Here is a 15,487-nt window from a genome sequence, read left to right as displayed (position 1 = left end):
TGAAAGAGTAGAGAGGGATGGCTGAAGGAAAACAGAAACAATTTAACGATGAATCTGTGATGTTTTGAAATGCTGTAAATTATGACAATAAATAATATAGTTTGAGAACTGCTGCAGACCCACCTGTAATAAATCACCATTATGTGAAGCTTCTGAAGCATTCCTGTCAGACTCTCATTTATGATGACGAAGGCATCTTTAACACTAAAAAGCACAAGACAACAAATTTAAAGAGATATAAAGAGACGTCAAAAAAGAAATGTATTGCTGTGATGTATCTATTCAAAAGAATACACGTGAGATGGAATGACCACAACTTTACCAGAGCCCGTCTACGGAGAGCCTGGCCACTCCCTGTTGTACCGAATTGTGGTTGTAGTTCCCCCAGAGCTCCACTGGGGGCGATCGCCCATGAGTGCAGACTGAATGGGAGTCTATGGAGCTAAACGGATAAATTTGTCTCTTTCACCCGATTGCCGTTGAGAAATCTCAGATTTTATTGTAAGTTTTGCAAGTTCAACATGGGTTATAGGTCGAAAGTTGAATGAACGAGTACTTATGTCCTTTCGATTTCTTACAGGTTGAGTTGTTGTTGCCCGTAACACGCTAGCATTCTGCTAATGAACGCTGATTGGTCAGTGAAGGACTGATTACGACCAGAGATACCGCTTGATGGCCTTTTAAAACAACAAAACAAAAACTCTTCTAGCACGTGTGTTTGCCTGTGTCAGCTGTGTTGTGTGTTTACCTGTGTCGGCTGTGTTGTGTGTTTACCTGTGTCGGCTGTGTTGTGTGTTTACCTGTGTTAGCTGTGTTGTGTGTTTCCCTGTGTCAGCTGTGTTGTGTGTTTGCCTGTGTCAGCTGTGTCGTGTGTTTACCTGTGTCAGCTGTGTCGTGTGTTTGCCTGTGTCGGCTGTGTCGTGTGTTTGCCTGTGTCAGCTGTGTTGTGTGTTTGCCTGTGTCAGCTGTGTCGTGTGTTTACCTGTGTCGGCTGTGTCGTGTGTTTGCCTGTGTCGGCTGTGTCGTGTGTTTACCTGTGTCGGCTGTGTTGTGTGTTTGCCTGTGTCAGCTGTGTTGTGTGTTTACCTGTGTCGGCTGTGTTGTGTGTTTACCTGTGTCGGCTGTGTTGTGTGTTTCCCTGTGTCGGCTGTGTTGTGTGTTTGCCTGTGTCAGCTGTGTTGTGTGTTTGCCTGTGTCAGCTGTGTTGTGTGTTTACCTGTGTCGGCTGTGTTGTGTGTTTGCCTGTGTCGGCTGTGTCGTGTGTTTGCCTGTGTCAGCTGTGTCGTGTGTTTACCTGTGTTTGCCTGTGTTGTGTGTTTACCTGTGTCAGCTGTGTTGTGTGTTTACCTGTGTCAGCTGTGTTGTGTGTTTGCCTGTGTCAGCTGTGTTGTGTGTTTGCCTGTGTCGGCTGTGTTGTGTGTTTGCCTGTGTCAGCTGTGTTGTGTGTTTACCTGTGTCAGCTGTGTTGTGTGTTTACCTGTGTCAGCTGTGTTGTGTGTTTGCCTGTGTCGGCTGTGTTGTGTGTTTGCCTGTGTCGGCTGTGTTGTGTGTTTGCCTGTGTCAGCTGTGTTGTGTGTTTACCTGTGTCAGCTGTGTTGTGTGTTTACCTGTGTCAGCTGTGTTGTGTGTTTGCCTGTGTCAGCTGTGTTGTGTGTTTACCTGTGTCAGCTGTGTTGTGTGTTTACCTGTGTCAGCTGTGTTGTGTGTTTACCTGTGTCAGCTGTGTTGTGTGTTTGCCTGTGTCAGCTGTGTTGTGTGTTTACCTGTGTCAGCTGTGTTGTGTGTTTACCTGTGTCGGCTGTGTTGTGTGTTTGCCTGTGTCAGCTGTGTTGTGTGTTTGCCTGTGTCAGCTGTGTTGTGTGTTTACCTGTTTCAGCTGTGTCGTGTGTTTACCTGTGTCGGCTGTGTTGTGTGTTTGCCTGTGTCAGCTGTGTCGTGTGTTTGCCTGTGTCGGCTGTGTTGTGTGTTTACCTGTGTCAGCTGTGCTGTGTCAGCTGTGTTGTGTGTTTCCCTGTGTCGGCTGTGTTGTGTGTTTGCCTGTGTCAGCTGTGTTGTGTGTTTGCCTGTGTCAGCTGTGTTGTGTGTTTACCTGTGTCAGCTGTGTTGTGTGTTTACCTGTGTCAGCTGTGTTGTGTGTTTACCTGTGTAAGCTGTGTTGTGTGTTTACCTTTGTCAGCTGTGTTGTGTGTTTGCCTGTGTCGGCTGTGTTGTGTGTTTACCTGTGTCGGCTGTGTTGTGTGTTTGCCTGTGTCGGCTGTGTTGTGTGTTTGCCTGTGTCAGCTGTGTTGTGTGTTTACCTGTGTCAGCTGTGTTGTGTGTTTACCTGTGTCAGCTGTGTTGCGTGTTTACCTGTGTCAGCTGTGTTGCGTGTTTACCTGTGTCAGCTGTGTTGCGTGTTTGCCTGTGTCAGCTGTGTTGTGTGTTTGCCTGTGTCAGCTGTGTTGTGTGTTTACCTGTGTCAGCTGTGTTGTGTGTTTACCTGTGTCAGCTGTGTTGTGTGTTTGCCTGTGTCAGCTGTGTTGTGTGTTTGCCTGTGTCGGCTGTGTTGTGTGTTTGCCTGTGTCAGCTGTGTTGTGTGTTTGCCTGTGTCAGCTGTGTTGTGTGTTTACCTGTGTCAGCTGTGTTGTGTGTTTGCCTGTGTCAGCTGTGTTGTGTGTTTACCTGTGTCAGCTGTGTTGTGTGTTTACCTGTGTCAGCTGTGTTGTGTGTTTACCTGTGTCAGCTGTGTTGTGTGTTTGCCTGTGTCAGCTGTGTTGTGTGTTTGCCTGTGTCAGCTGTGTTGTGTGTTTGCCTGTGTCAGCTGTGTTGTGTGTTTGCCTGTGTCAGCTGTGTTGTGTGTTTGCCTGTGTCAGCTGTGTTGTGTGTTTGCCTGTGTCAGCTGTGTTGTGTGTTTACCTGTGTCAGCTGTGTTGTGTGTTTGCCTGTGTCAGCTGTGTTGTGTGTTTACCTGTGTCAGCTGTGTTGTGTGTTTACCTGTGTCAGCTGTGTTGTGTGTTTACCTGTGTCAGCTGTGTTGTCGATGCCTCGAGAGAAAAGAAAGTGCAGAGCACGAAAGCACCAAAGTGACTGAAGGATTGCGTAAAGCAGTATCTCTGGTCGTACGATGTGTATGACGTCATTGACATTTTCAAAGCAAATAAGTGACTCTAAAAAATCTATCACCCAGCAATGTGTAATTTCTTTGCATCTCCTTTCGAATACAACATTCAAATTACTAGACAAAAAATTATATCATGAGAAAAGTGGATTTTGAGAAGTATAGCGCCATAGACCTCCATTCATTCTGCACTCGTCTTGTGAGCGCCCTCATGTGGAGCCAGAGTGGAACTGCAACCCGTTCAGAAGCCGGAAGTTTACTGAGAGTGGAAGTTCTCCCCTTATTAGACATTTAATCTGCACAAAAATGCGCGCCCCCGAACATTTCCCAACATTCCCAGCACTACAGCTACGGAATCTCAACTGTCTCAAAACATGCAAGCATACAATACATCACATTTTTTCCAGACACACAATACAGAAATGTCTCATCTCACGGTCATTCGAAAATACTACCGGGTTTCTACTGATACAAAGCTTAATGCTAATCGGTGACGTGTCCCTTTAAGAAAAAGATCTGCTGGCGATTGGCCTGTAGTGCAATTTAGTGCGACACTACAAAACAGAGATCTTATCTTCCAAGTCCATTAAGTGTGCAAGTTCCTTTATTCCGCTTTTAAATGTCTGCACACATACCTTTCTGCAAGGCTGTTGGTTGCAAAAATGTAATTTTACCACAGGACGTCTGTAATAGTAATGGCCAATTCGAAATTAAATCTTTTCTCAACAGAATAGGCTTTAAACGTGCAATAGTCCTAATCTGGAACAAAGCAACTCTTAATCACGACTTAATCCGCTTATCAAATTTCAGCTCTGGGTCAAACACAACACCTACATTTTTTACTTGGTCATGGCAATAGTCTGACCATGTGCCAAAATATGTTGCAATATCGAAGCATCCTCTGGCAGGGCCAAAAAGCATAATCGCAGTTTTACTTTGGTTTAACTGAACCAAATTATGAGTCATCCAGCTCTTAACCTCCTCCAGACGTGCCAACAGTGAGTTAGACCACAATCCTCTCCTGATTTCAAAGGGAGATAAATTTGTGTATCGTCGGCGTATAAATGGTAAGACATGCCTTTTTTTTTTTTTTTTAAATCGAACTCAGGGGCAACATGTACTAATAAAATAAAATTGGGCCAATAACAGAACCCTGAGGAACCCCACAAGTGACAGGCACTGTTGTTGAAACAAAGTTACCATACTTCAATGAGAATCCTCTATCAGTAAGATCAGACTTGAACCACTTAAAAACTGTCCCACATATTCCAACCAATTGGGATAACCGCTTTATGGGAATCACATGGTCTATTGTATCAAAAGCCGCACTCAAGTCCAATAAAATCAGAGCTGTAGCATTACCTGCATCTCAGATTAAACCAAGGTCATTAATTATTCTATTATACTATTCACTTATACACTATGCACTTATACACTATACACTTATACACTATACACTTAAACACTTATACACTATTCACTTATACACTATTCACTTATACACTATACACTATTCACTTATACATTATGCACTTATACACTATACTCTTATACACTATTCACTTATACACTATTCACTTATACATTATGCACTTATACACTATACACTTATACACTATGCACTTATACACTATTCACTTATACACTATTCACTTATACACTATTCACTTATACACTATACACTTATACACTATTCACTTATATACTATTCACTTATACACTATGCACTTATACACTATACACTTATACACTGTTCACTTATACACTATGCACTTATACACTATACACTTATACAATATACACTATACACTTATACACTATGCACTAATACACTATTCACTTATACATTATGCACTTATACACTATTCACTTATACACTATGCACTTATACATGATGCACTTATGCACTATACACTTATACACTATTCACTTATATACTATTCACTTATAGACTATACACTTATACACTATTCACTTATACACTATACACTATACACTTATACAATATACACTATACACTTATACACTATGCACTATTCACTTATACAATATACACTATACACTTATACACTTATACACTATTCACTTATACATTATGCACTTATACACTATTCACTTATACACTATACACTTATACATGATGCACTTATACACTATACACTTATACACTATTCACTTATAAACTATACACTATACACTTATACAATATACACTTATACACTATTCACTTATACACTATACACTATACACTTATACAATATACACTATACACTTATACACTATACACTATTCACTTATACAATATACACTATACACTTATACACTATGCACTTATACACTATACACTTATACACTTATACACTATGCACTTATACACTATTCACTTATACACTATACACTTATACATGATGCACTTATACACTATACACTTATACACTATTCACTTATACACTATTCACTTATACACTATGCACTTATACACTATACACTTATACACTATGCACTTATACACTATACACTTATACACTATTCACTTATACACTATGGACTTATACACTATACACTTATACACTATGCACTTATACACTATTCACTTATACACTATGCACTTATACACTATTCACTTATACACTTATACACTATTCACTTATACACTATTCACTTATACACTATTCACTTATACACTATGCACTTATACACTATGCACTTATACACTATTCACTTATACACTATGCACTTATACACTATGCACTTATACACTATACACTTATACACTATGCACTTATACACTATGCACTTATACACTATGCACTTATACACTATGCACTTATACACTATACACTTATACACTATTCACTTATACACTATGCACTTATACACTATGCACTTATACACTATGCACTTATACACTATGCACTTATACACTATGCACTTATACACTATGCACTTATACACTATACACAAATACACTATTCACTTACACACTATTCACTTATACACTATACACTTATACACTATTCACTTATACACTATACACTTATACACTATGCACTTATACACTATTCACTTATACATTATGCACTTATACACTATACACTTATACACTATACACTTATACACTATACACTTATACACTATTCACTTATACACTATTCACTTATACACTATTCACTTATACACTATGCACTTATACACTATGCACTTATACACTATACACTTATACACTATTCACTTATACACTATTCACTTATACACTATTCACTTATACACTATTCACTTATACACTAATCACTTATACACTATGCACTTATACACTATACACTTATACACTAATCACTTATACACTATTCACCTATATACTATGCACTTAAACACTATACACTTATACACTATTCACTTATACACTATACACTTATACACTATTCACTTATACACTATTCACTTATACACTATTCACTTATACACTATTCACTTATACACTATGCACTTATACACTATGCACTTATACACTATACACTTATACAATATACACTATACACTTATACACTATACACTATTCACTTATACAATATACACTATACACTTATACACTATGCACTTATACACTATACACTTATACACTTATACACTATGAACTTATACACTATGCACTTATACACTATTCACTTATACACTATGCACTTATACACTATGCACTTATACACTATGCACTTATACACTATGCACTTATACACTATTCACTTGTACACTATACACAAATACACTATTCACTTATACACTATTCACTTATACACTATTCACTTATACACTATACACTTATACACTATTCACTTATACACTATTCACTTATACACTATACACTTATACACTATTCACTTATACACTATTCACTTATACACTATTCACTTATACACTATACACTTATACACTATGCACTTATACACTATACACTGTACACTTATACACTATGCACTTATACACTATACACTTATGCACTATTCACTTATACACTATACACTTATACACTATTCACTTATACACTATACACTTATACACTATACACTTATACACTATGCACTTATACACTATACACTTATACACTATTCACTTATAAACTATACACTATACACTTATACAATATACACTTATACACTATTCACTTATACACTATACACTATACACTATACACTTATACAATATACACTATACACTTATACACTATACACTATTCACTTATACAATATACACTATACACTTATACACTATGCACTTATACACTATACACTTATACACTTATACACTATGCACTTATACACTATTCACTTATACACTATACACTTATACATGATGCACTTGTACACTATACACTTATACACTATTCACTTATACACTATTCACTTATACACTATGCACTTATACACTATACACTTATACACTATGCACTTATACACTATACACTTATACACTATTCACTTATACACTATGGACTTATACACTATACACTTATACACTATGCACTTATACACTATTCACTTATACACTATGCACTTATACACTATTCACTTATACACTTATACACTATTCACTTATACACTATTCACTTATACACTATTCACTTATACACTATGCACTTATACACTATGCACTTATACACTATACACTTATACACTATTCACTTATACACTATGCACTTATACACTATGCACTTATACACTATGCACTTATACACTATGCACTTATACACTATACACTTATACACTATTCACTTATACACTATGCACTTATACACTATGCACTTATACACTATGCACTTATACACTATACACAAATACACTATTCACTTATACACTATTCACTTATACACTATACACTTATACACTATTCACTTATACACTATACACTTATACACTATGCACTTATACACTATTCACTTATACATTATGCACTTATACACTATACACTTATACACTTATACACTATTCACTTATACACTATTCACTTATACACTATGCACTTATACACTATACACTTATACACTATTCACTTATACACTATTCACTTATACACTATGCACTTATACACTATACACTTATACACTATTCACTTATACACTATTCACTTATACACTATTCACTTATACGCTATTCACTTATACACTATTCACTTATACACTATGCACTTATACACTATACACTTATACACTATTCACTTATACACTATTCACTTATACACTATGCACTTAAACACTATACACTTATACACTATTCACTTATACACTATACACTTATACACTATTCACTTATACACTATTCACTTATACACTATTCACTTATACACTATTCACTTATACACTATGCACTTATACACTATGCACTTATACACTATACACTTATACAATATACACTATACACTTATACACTATACACTATTCACTTATACAATATACACTATACACTTATACACTATGCACTTATACACTATACACTTATACACTTATACACTATGCACTTATACACTATGCACTTATACACTATTCACTTATACACTATGCACTTATACACTATGCACTTATACACTATTCACTTGTACACTATACACAAATACACTATTCACTTATACACTATTCACTTATACACTATTCACTTATACACTATACACTTATACACTATTCACTTATACACTATTCACTTATACACTATACACTTATACACTATTCACTTATACACTATTCACTTATACACTATTCACTTATACACTATACACTTATACACTATGCACTTATACACTATACACTGTACACTTATACACTATGCACTTATACACTATACACTTATGCACTATTCACTTATACACTATACACTTATACACTGTACACTTATACACTATGCACTTATACACTATACACTTATGCACTATTCACTTATACACTATACACTTATACACTATGCACTTATACACTATACACTGTACACTTATACACTATACACTTATGCACTATTCACTTATACACTATACACTTATACACTGTACACTTATACACTATGCACTTATACACTATACACTTATGCACTATTCACTTATACACTATACACTTATACACTATTCACTTATACACTATACACTTATACACTATACACTTATACACTATGCACTTATACACTATGCACTTATACACTATGCACTTATACACTATACACTTATACACTGTACACTTATACACTATTCACTTATACACTATTCACTTATACACTATGCACTTATACACTATGCACTTATACACTATTCACTTATACACTATTCACTTATACACTATTCACTTATACACTATTCACTTATACACTATGCACTTATACACTATACACTTATACACTTATACACTATGCACTTATACACTATGCACTTATACACTATACACTTATACACTATTCACTTATACACTATGCACTTATACACTATGCACTTATACACTATGCACTTATACACTATTCACTTGTACACTATTCACTTATACACTATTCACTTATACACTATTCACTTATACACTATACACTTATACACTATTCACTTATACACTATTCACTTATACACTATACACTTATACACTATACACTTATACACTATTCACTTATACACTATTCACTTATACACTATTCACTTATACACTATACACTTATACACTATGCACTTATACACTATACACTGTACACTTATACACTATGCACTTATACACTATACACTTATGCACTATTCACTTATACACTATACACTTATACACTGTACACTTATACACTATGCACTTATACACTATACACTTATGCACTATTCACTTATACACTATACACTTATACACTATGCACTTATACACTATACACTGTACACTTATACACTATGCACTTATACACTATACACTTATGCACTATTCACTTATACACTATACACTTATACACTGTACACTTATACACTATGCACTTATACACTATACACTTATGCACTATTCACTTATACACTATACACTTATACACTATTCACTTATACACTATACACTTATACACTATACACGTATACACTATGCACTTATACACTATGCACTTATACACTGTACACTTATACACTATTCACTTATACACTATTCACTTATACACTATTCACTTATACACTATGCACTTATACACTATGCACTTATACACTATTCACTTATACACTATTCACTTATACACTATACACTTATATACTATACACTTATACACTATACACTTATACACTATTCACTTATACACTATACACTTATACACTATACACTTATACACTATACACTTATACACTATACACTTATACACTATTCACTTATACACTATACACTTATACACTATACACTTATACACTGTACACTTATACACTATGCACTTATACACTATACACTTTTACACTATTCACTTATACACTATACACTTATACACTATTCACTTATACACTATACACTTATACACTATACACTTATACACTGTACACTTATACACTATGCACTTATACACTATACACTTATACACTATTCACTTATACACTATACACTTATACACTATTCACTTATACACTATTCACTTATACACTATACACTTATACACTATTCACTTATACACTATTCACTTATACACTATACACTTATACACTATTCACTTATACACTATACACTTATACACTATTCACTTATACACTATTCACTTATACACTATTCACTGATACACTATGCACTTATACACTATTCACTTATACACTATTCACTTACTATGCACTTATACACTATTCACTTATACACTATGCACTTATACACTATTCACTTATGCACTATGCACTTATACACTATACACTTATACACTATGCACTTATACACTATACACTTATACACTATGCACTTATACACTATGCACTTATACACTATTCACTTATACACTATACACTTATACACTATGCACTATGCACTTATACACTATTCACTTATACGCCATGCATTTATACACTATGCACTTATACACTATGCACTATGCACTTATACACTATTCACTTATACGCCATGCATTTATACACTATGCACTTATACACTATGCACTATGCACTTATACACTATTCACTTATACGCCATGCATTTATACACTATGCACTTATACACTATGCACTATGCACTTATACACTATTCACTTATATGCCATGCATTTATACACTATGCACTTATACACTATTAACTTATACACTATTCACTTATACACCATGCATTTATACACTATGCACTATAAAATGCATCATAATAAAGATAGGTCCCTCAAAACAATAATTTAACACTTACAATCAAGTCATTTGAATTTGTTGGTTTTAATAACATTTTTAACTTGGTTATGAATGTTGAGGTTCTGGAGGTTTGACTCGTTTAAAGAGCTGCAGGGCCGCTGTACCTGGGATGGTTGCAGAGTTGTAACACCGATCAAATGTGAATCAGTTGATTTGTCACAGCATGTTTAGTCACCAACATCATGTTAAAGATGTTTTGAATGTTTGTATGTCAAAAAGGCATCAGGACCTGGTTGGAACAAACCCTTTAAGCTTTAAGAAATTACAAATTATGACTAGGGTTTTCTTACCTGTTTTTCTTAAGGGGTCTGTTGCAATCAGTTACTTTATCATCACTTTTAGATTAAATAAATTCCTCTTTTGACTTCCTTTGAAGATGATAAAGCAGGCTGCCAAAAAAGGGCTAAATACTTCTCCATTTATGGCATCTAACCCATGACTGTCCAACAAAGATTTGAAGGTAAAAGCTTTAGTGTTTTTTTGTAAATGTGTCAGATACAGAGGAGGATCCTGACGATTGGAGAGATATTTAAAGACACATCTCTCGTCTGTCTGAACATTCACAAGATTCTCAACCCATACGGTGAGTTTTATTTCTGGTCATTTTGAAGACGATGCAGATCTCAACAAAATATACATTTTATTCTTCAGGAAATTACTGAATATGTGTTCACGTTCAAGGTGATTTTAATTGTCTGAACTGTATTTCAGGTGCAAATCCCACCTATCCTCTGAGCTGGACCTCTGAAGCAACTCCGCAAACATGAGTGTGAGTGTTAGTGTGTAAGAATGTCAGATGCAGTCAGACAGCAGATCTTGAGTTGTGTGTCTCTCTCAGGTGTTGCTGTGTTTGTCTGCGCTGTTTGCAGTGTTGATGGCGACTGAAGTGTCCAAAATTGAATGCTTTGCCACTGACTGCTCTGATATTTATTCGAGTGGGAAAACTGCCAGTGGCGTTTACACCGTCTCCTCAGAAGATGGACCGGTGCAGGTCTACTGTCAGATGGTCCTCACCGGACTCCATGAAAGAGGCCACTGGACGGTATTTGCATATTTTATAGTAATATATACTATTGTCACAGAGTGCTTTTATTTGTGCTCTTTTATTTTACTTATATAGCATCTAAGTGTGAAATAGTTCATAAAAGACTGTCATGCATTTGGCAGCTTAGGAATCACACAACAAAATTGACATTTGTTGCTAAAGAAAGCCTGAAAATTTAAAAAACTTTAAAAATAAAAAACTTTTTTAATGCTTTACACCCTTAAAAGATGAATTATGTAAAACCGATGAATGATTTATGAATGTTTCAGGTGATTCTCAGGCGAATGGACGGCGAGGTGAATTTCTTCAGGCCATGGGACAGTTATAAACAGGGTTTTGGTAATAAAGAAGGCGAATACTGGCTGGGTGAGTGTTTTTGGGACATTTTGGGCAAAAAAAAAGCAAACAAAGAGAAAAACATGCAATCAGACACATGGAAAGGGGCCGTTTACACAACCATGTTTTCAAATGAAAAATAATCATAAAGAATTATGTGCTTTGAAAACGGATTTCAAAGTGCACGTTTTTTAAAAGCGACACTAAACTAAAAAAAGAAACAGCGTTTTTAGTCATTTCAGCGGATCCGTCTGAAAGCAAAAAAATACAGAGGATAAACTTTTCTATCCTTGACGTGTAAACCTTCCCTAATCTGGACCACAGCCTGTGAATGCAGATTTATGTGGACATTTCTTTGAGTTAGCCTGCTAAACGGTTTCATTTCATGTTTTCAACAGGTTTAGAGTTTATTTACCAGCTGACACGCAGGAATCAGTATAACCTCAGAGTAGATTTGGAGGATTTTGATGGGTCAACGGCTTACGCTGAGTACGAGTCCTTCTCTGTGGATTCTGAGGCTAATGGGTACAAACTACAAATCAGCGGCTTCGTAAATGGAGGAGCAGGTAAAATATCCACAAATGTTTTCAGGTTTTCACTTGTGTGACCCTAATGATGAATCTACACAAGCTGGATTGTTTAATTAAGGAGGATGAAAATGCTTTAAACCATGTTTAAACTAACGTTTTTTTTTAAAGTCCCCCTGTGGTGAAATTAAGTTTTAATGTTGTTTATGTGTCTATGTGGTGTTTTTAATATGCTTTAAGACAAACCATGTACAAACTCATGTCAACACCATTTCTGAGTATTTTTACGGTTTCGCTGGTGTTTCTGACTGACAAACTACCTTGTAACCAATCAGATCAACGTGTGATCGCCAACCAGTGGATCTCTGAGCTGAGTGAGTGGAGGCGGGGCTCATTTGCATATTCATAGAACCGCGCATACTAAATGAGGCGAGGGTGTCGAGTTACATTCAAGATATTTAAAGGCATTAAGAAAAAAAATCCAAGAAAAAACTTTTAAATATGTCATTTTGGTGATCAAAGATGGGTTTTAAGGGATACAATTATTGACTACAGGGGGACTTTAAATAATTTTATTTTAGATGAATGAAAAGTTAAATAAAAGTGTGTCTATAATGAAAGTTTCTCCTTTTTGCAGGTGACTCTTTGAGTACTCACAATGGAATGAAGTTCTCCACCTTTGACAAAGACCAAGACAGTTGGAAAGATGGCTCCTGTGCTATAAGTAGATCAGGAGGGTTTTGGTACAATAATTGTTATAGCACAAACCCCACTGGTCAGTATTTGTGGGGGAAAGAGACTGTGACTATAAATACTGCGGCCAACTGGTACGACTGGAAGAAAAGCTGGAGATCTCTGAAGTCCATCACCATGAAGATCAGACGCGTGATGTAGACCAGGGGTTACAAACGCTTTGCATATCCACAACTGTAATGCATTCATGTGGATCTTTCTTAAAATATGGCGACCAGCATATTCCCATCAGAAAAAATAATTTGACATCTGTTGTCCTTTTAAATAAAAATGTTGAAATTGGGTTCATGACTTCAAGCTTTTCTACATGCTTTGTTTGCTTTGATTTTAAAGTAATAAAAGTGTATGCTCATGCAAGCAATATGTTGTTTTTTGTGAGTTTTATGTATTAATAAACTAAATAGACAATAGCAATACTCATGTGGGCTTCATATATGAATTAGGAAAATAGTGTATTCAGTGTTTCAAGTAAATAAAAGAGGACACAATATGTCAATATGTTCTCTAAACATAAATGTCTATGGAGCAAAAATTAGTTGTTTTAGCAACAGTTTGAAAATGCAACATTATGTTTTAATTAATTTGATAAAAAAGCTAGATCTATATGTAGCCTATATATATATATAATAGAACTTCTACTGCAAAAAAGTGCTGTTCTTCTTCAGTATTTTTGTCTTTGCAATCATAGTCCTCAAAGATCAATCTCTACCATATAATGGCATATTAAGAAATATAATATCAAGTAAGAGAGGTCAGATGTCAAGTAAGAGAGTTCCCGTTTGTGTGTGTGTGTGTATAAGTGTGTCCAAGGCCTTGTTTTGTCAGGGTGTGTCCACGATGTGCACATAAGAAGTTACACACAGACAGTCTTACACAAGAATAGTCAAAAGTGGAGCCTAAGAAATAAGAAAATACAAACATGAATATATTTAGGTGTAATCAGAATAAAAATGTAGGTAGAAATGAACCAACTTCGTCTTCTGTGACGGCAGACTCACTGAAAGATGTTCAAGGTCGGCTATACGTTAAAGCACAGCGAAGTTGCAAAATAAAGCAACTTTACTAGCATGATGAACTTGAAGAACAACAGTGACTCTGACAATGAGTCGACTTTTCCATATAGAAGATGTTTTGAAATTCAAATATATTTTTTTGGCCCTATTAGACTATCTCTCAAGCAGCCTTGGGTGAACTTCTGTTGAATTAACTAGATAAACACACACACACACACACACACACACACACACACACACACAAATGTATTTATTTAATGTATTCAAAATGTATTTCAAATGTTTATGTAAGGCTGGAAGCTGCTATTGAACCAATAATCGAAACAAAAAGCAGTTGAAGGATGAAGTGCATAATTCTTATTATATTATTTACTTA

General features: G+C 35.4%; 1 protein-coding gene across 1 annotated transcript; it reads left to right on the top strand.

The window, feature by feature from the left end:
- The first annotated feature begins 11,912 nt into the window (after nucleotides 1-11,912).
- LOC308701010 (microfibril-associated glycoprotein 4-like) lies at nucleotides 11,913-14,457 on the top strand. The gene is made up of 6 exons (XM_081383004.1): nucleotides 11,913-12,020; nucleotides 12,149-12,206; nucleotides 12,276-12,479; nucleotides 12,752-12,848; nucleotides 13,217-13,384; nucleotides 13,983-14,457. The coding sequence occupies exons 2-6, from the start codon at nucleotides 12,201-12,203 to the stop codon at nucleotides 14,237-14,239; spliced, it is 732 nt and encodes a 243-aa protein (XP_081239130.1). The 5' UTR covers nucleotides 11,913-12,020; nucleotides 12,149-12,200; the 3' UTR covers nucleotides 14,240-14,457.
- The last annotated feature ends 1,030 nt before the right edge of the window (nucleotides 14,458-15,487 follow it).

This window comes from Scardinius erythrophthalmus (genome assembly GCF_964197995.2).
Source record: "Scardinius erythrophthalmus genome assembly, chromosome: 13".
In the NCBI taxonomy this organism is placed as follows: Eukaryota; Metazoa; Chordata; class Actinopteri; order Cypriniformes; family Leuciscidae; genus Scardinius; species Scardinius erythrophthalmus.
The sequence above is the reverse complement of the archived record's forward strand: the minus strand, read 5'-3'. Positions and strand labels throughout refer to the sequence as shown.

Coding starts and splice junctions, on each gene's coding strand:
- LOC308701010 (XM_081383004.1), top strand. Junction 12,849..13,216: donor AGAAGGCGAATACTGGCTGG/GTGAGTGTTTTT, acceptor TGTTTTCAACAG/GTTTAGAGTTTATTTACCAG. Junction 13,385..13,982: donor CTTCGTAAATGGAGGAGCAG/GTAAAATATCCA, acceptor TCCTTTTTGCAG/GTGACTCTTTGAGTACTCAC.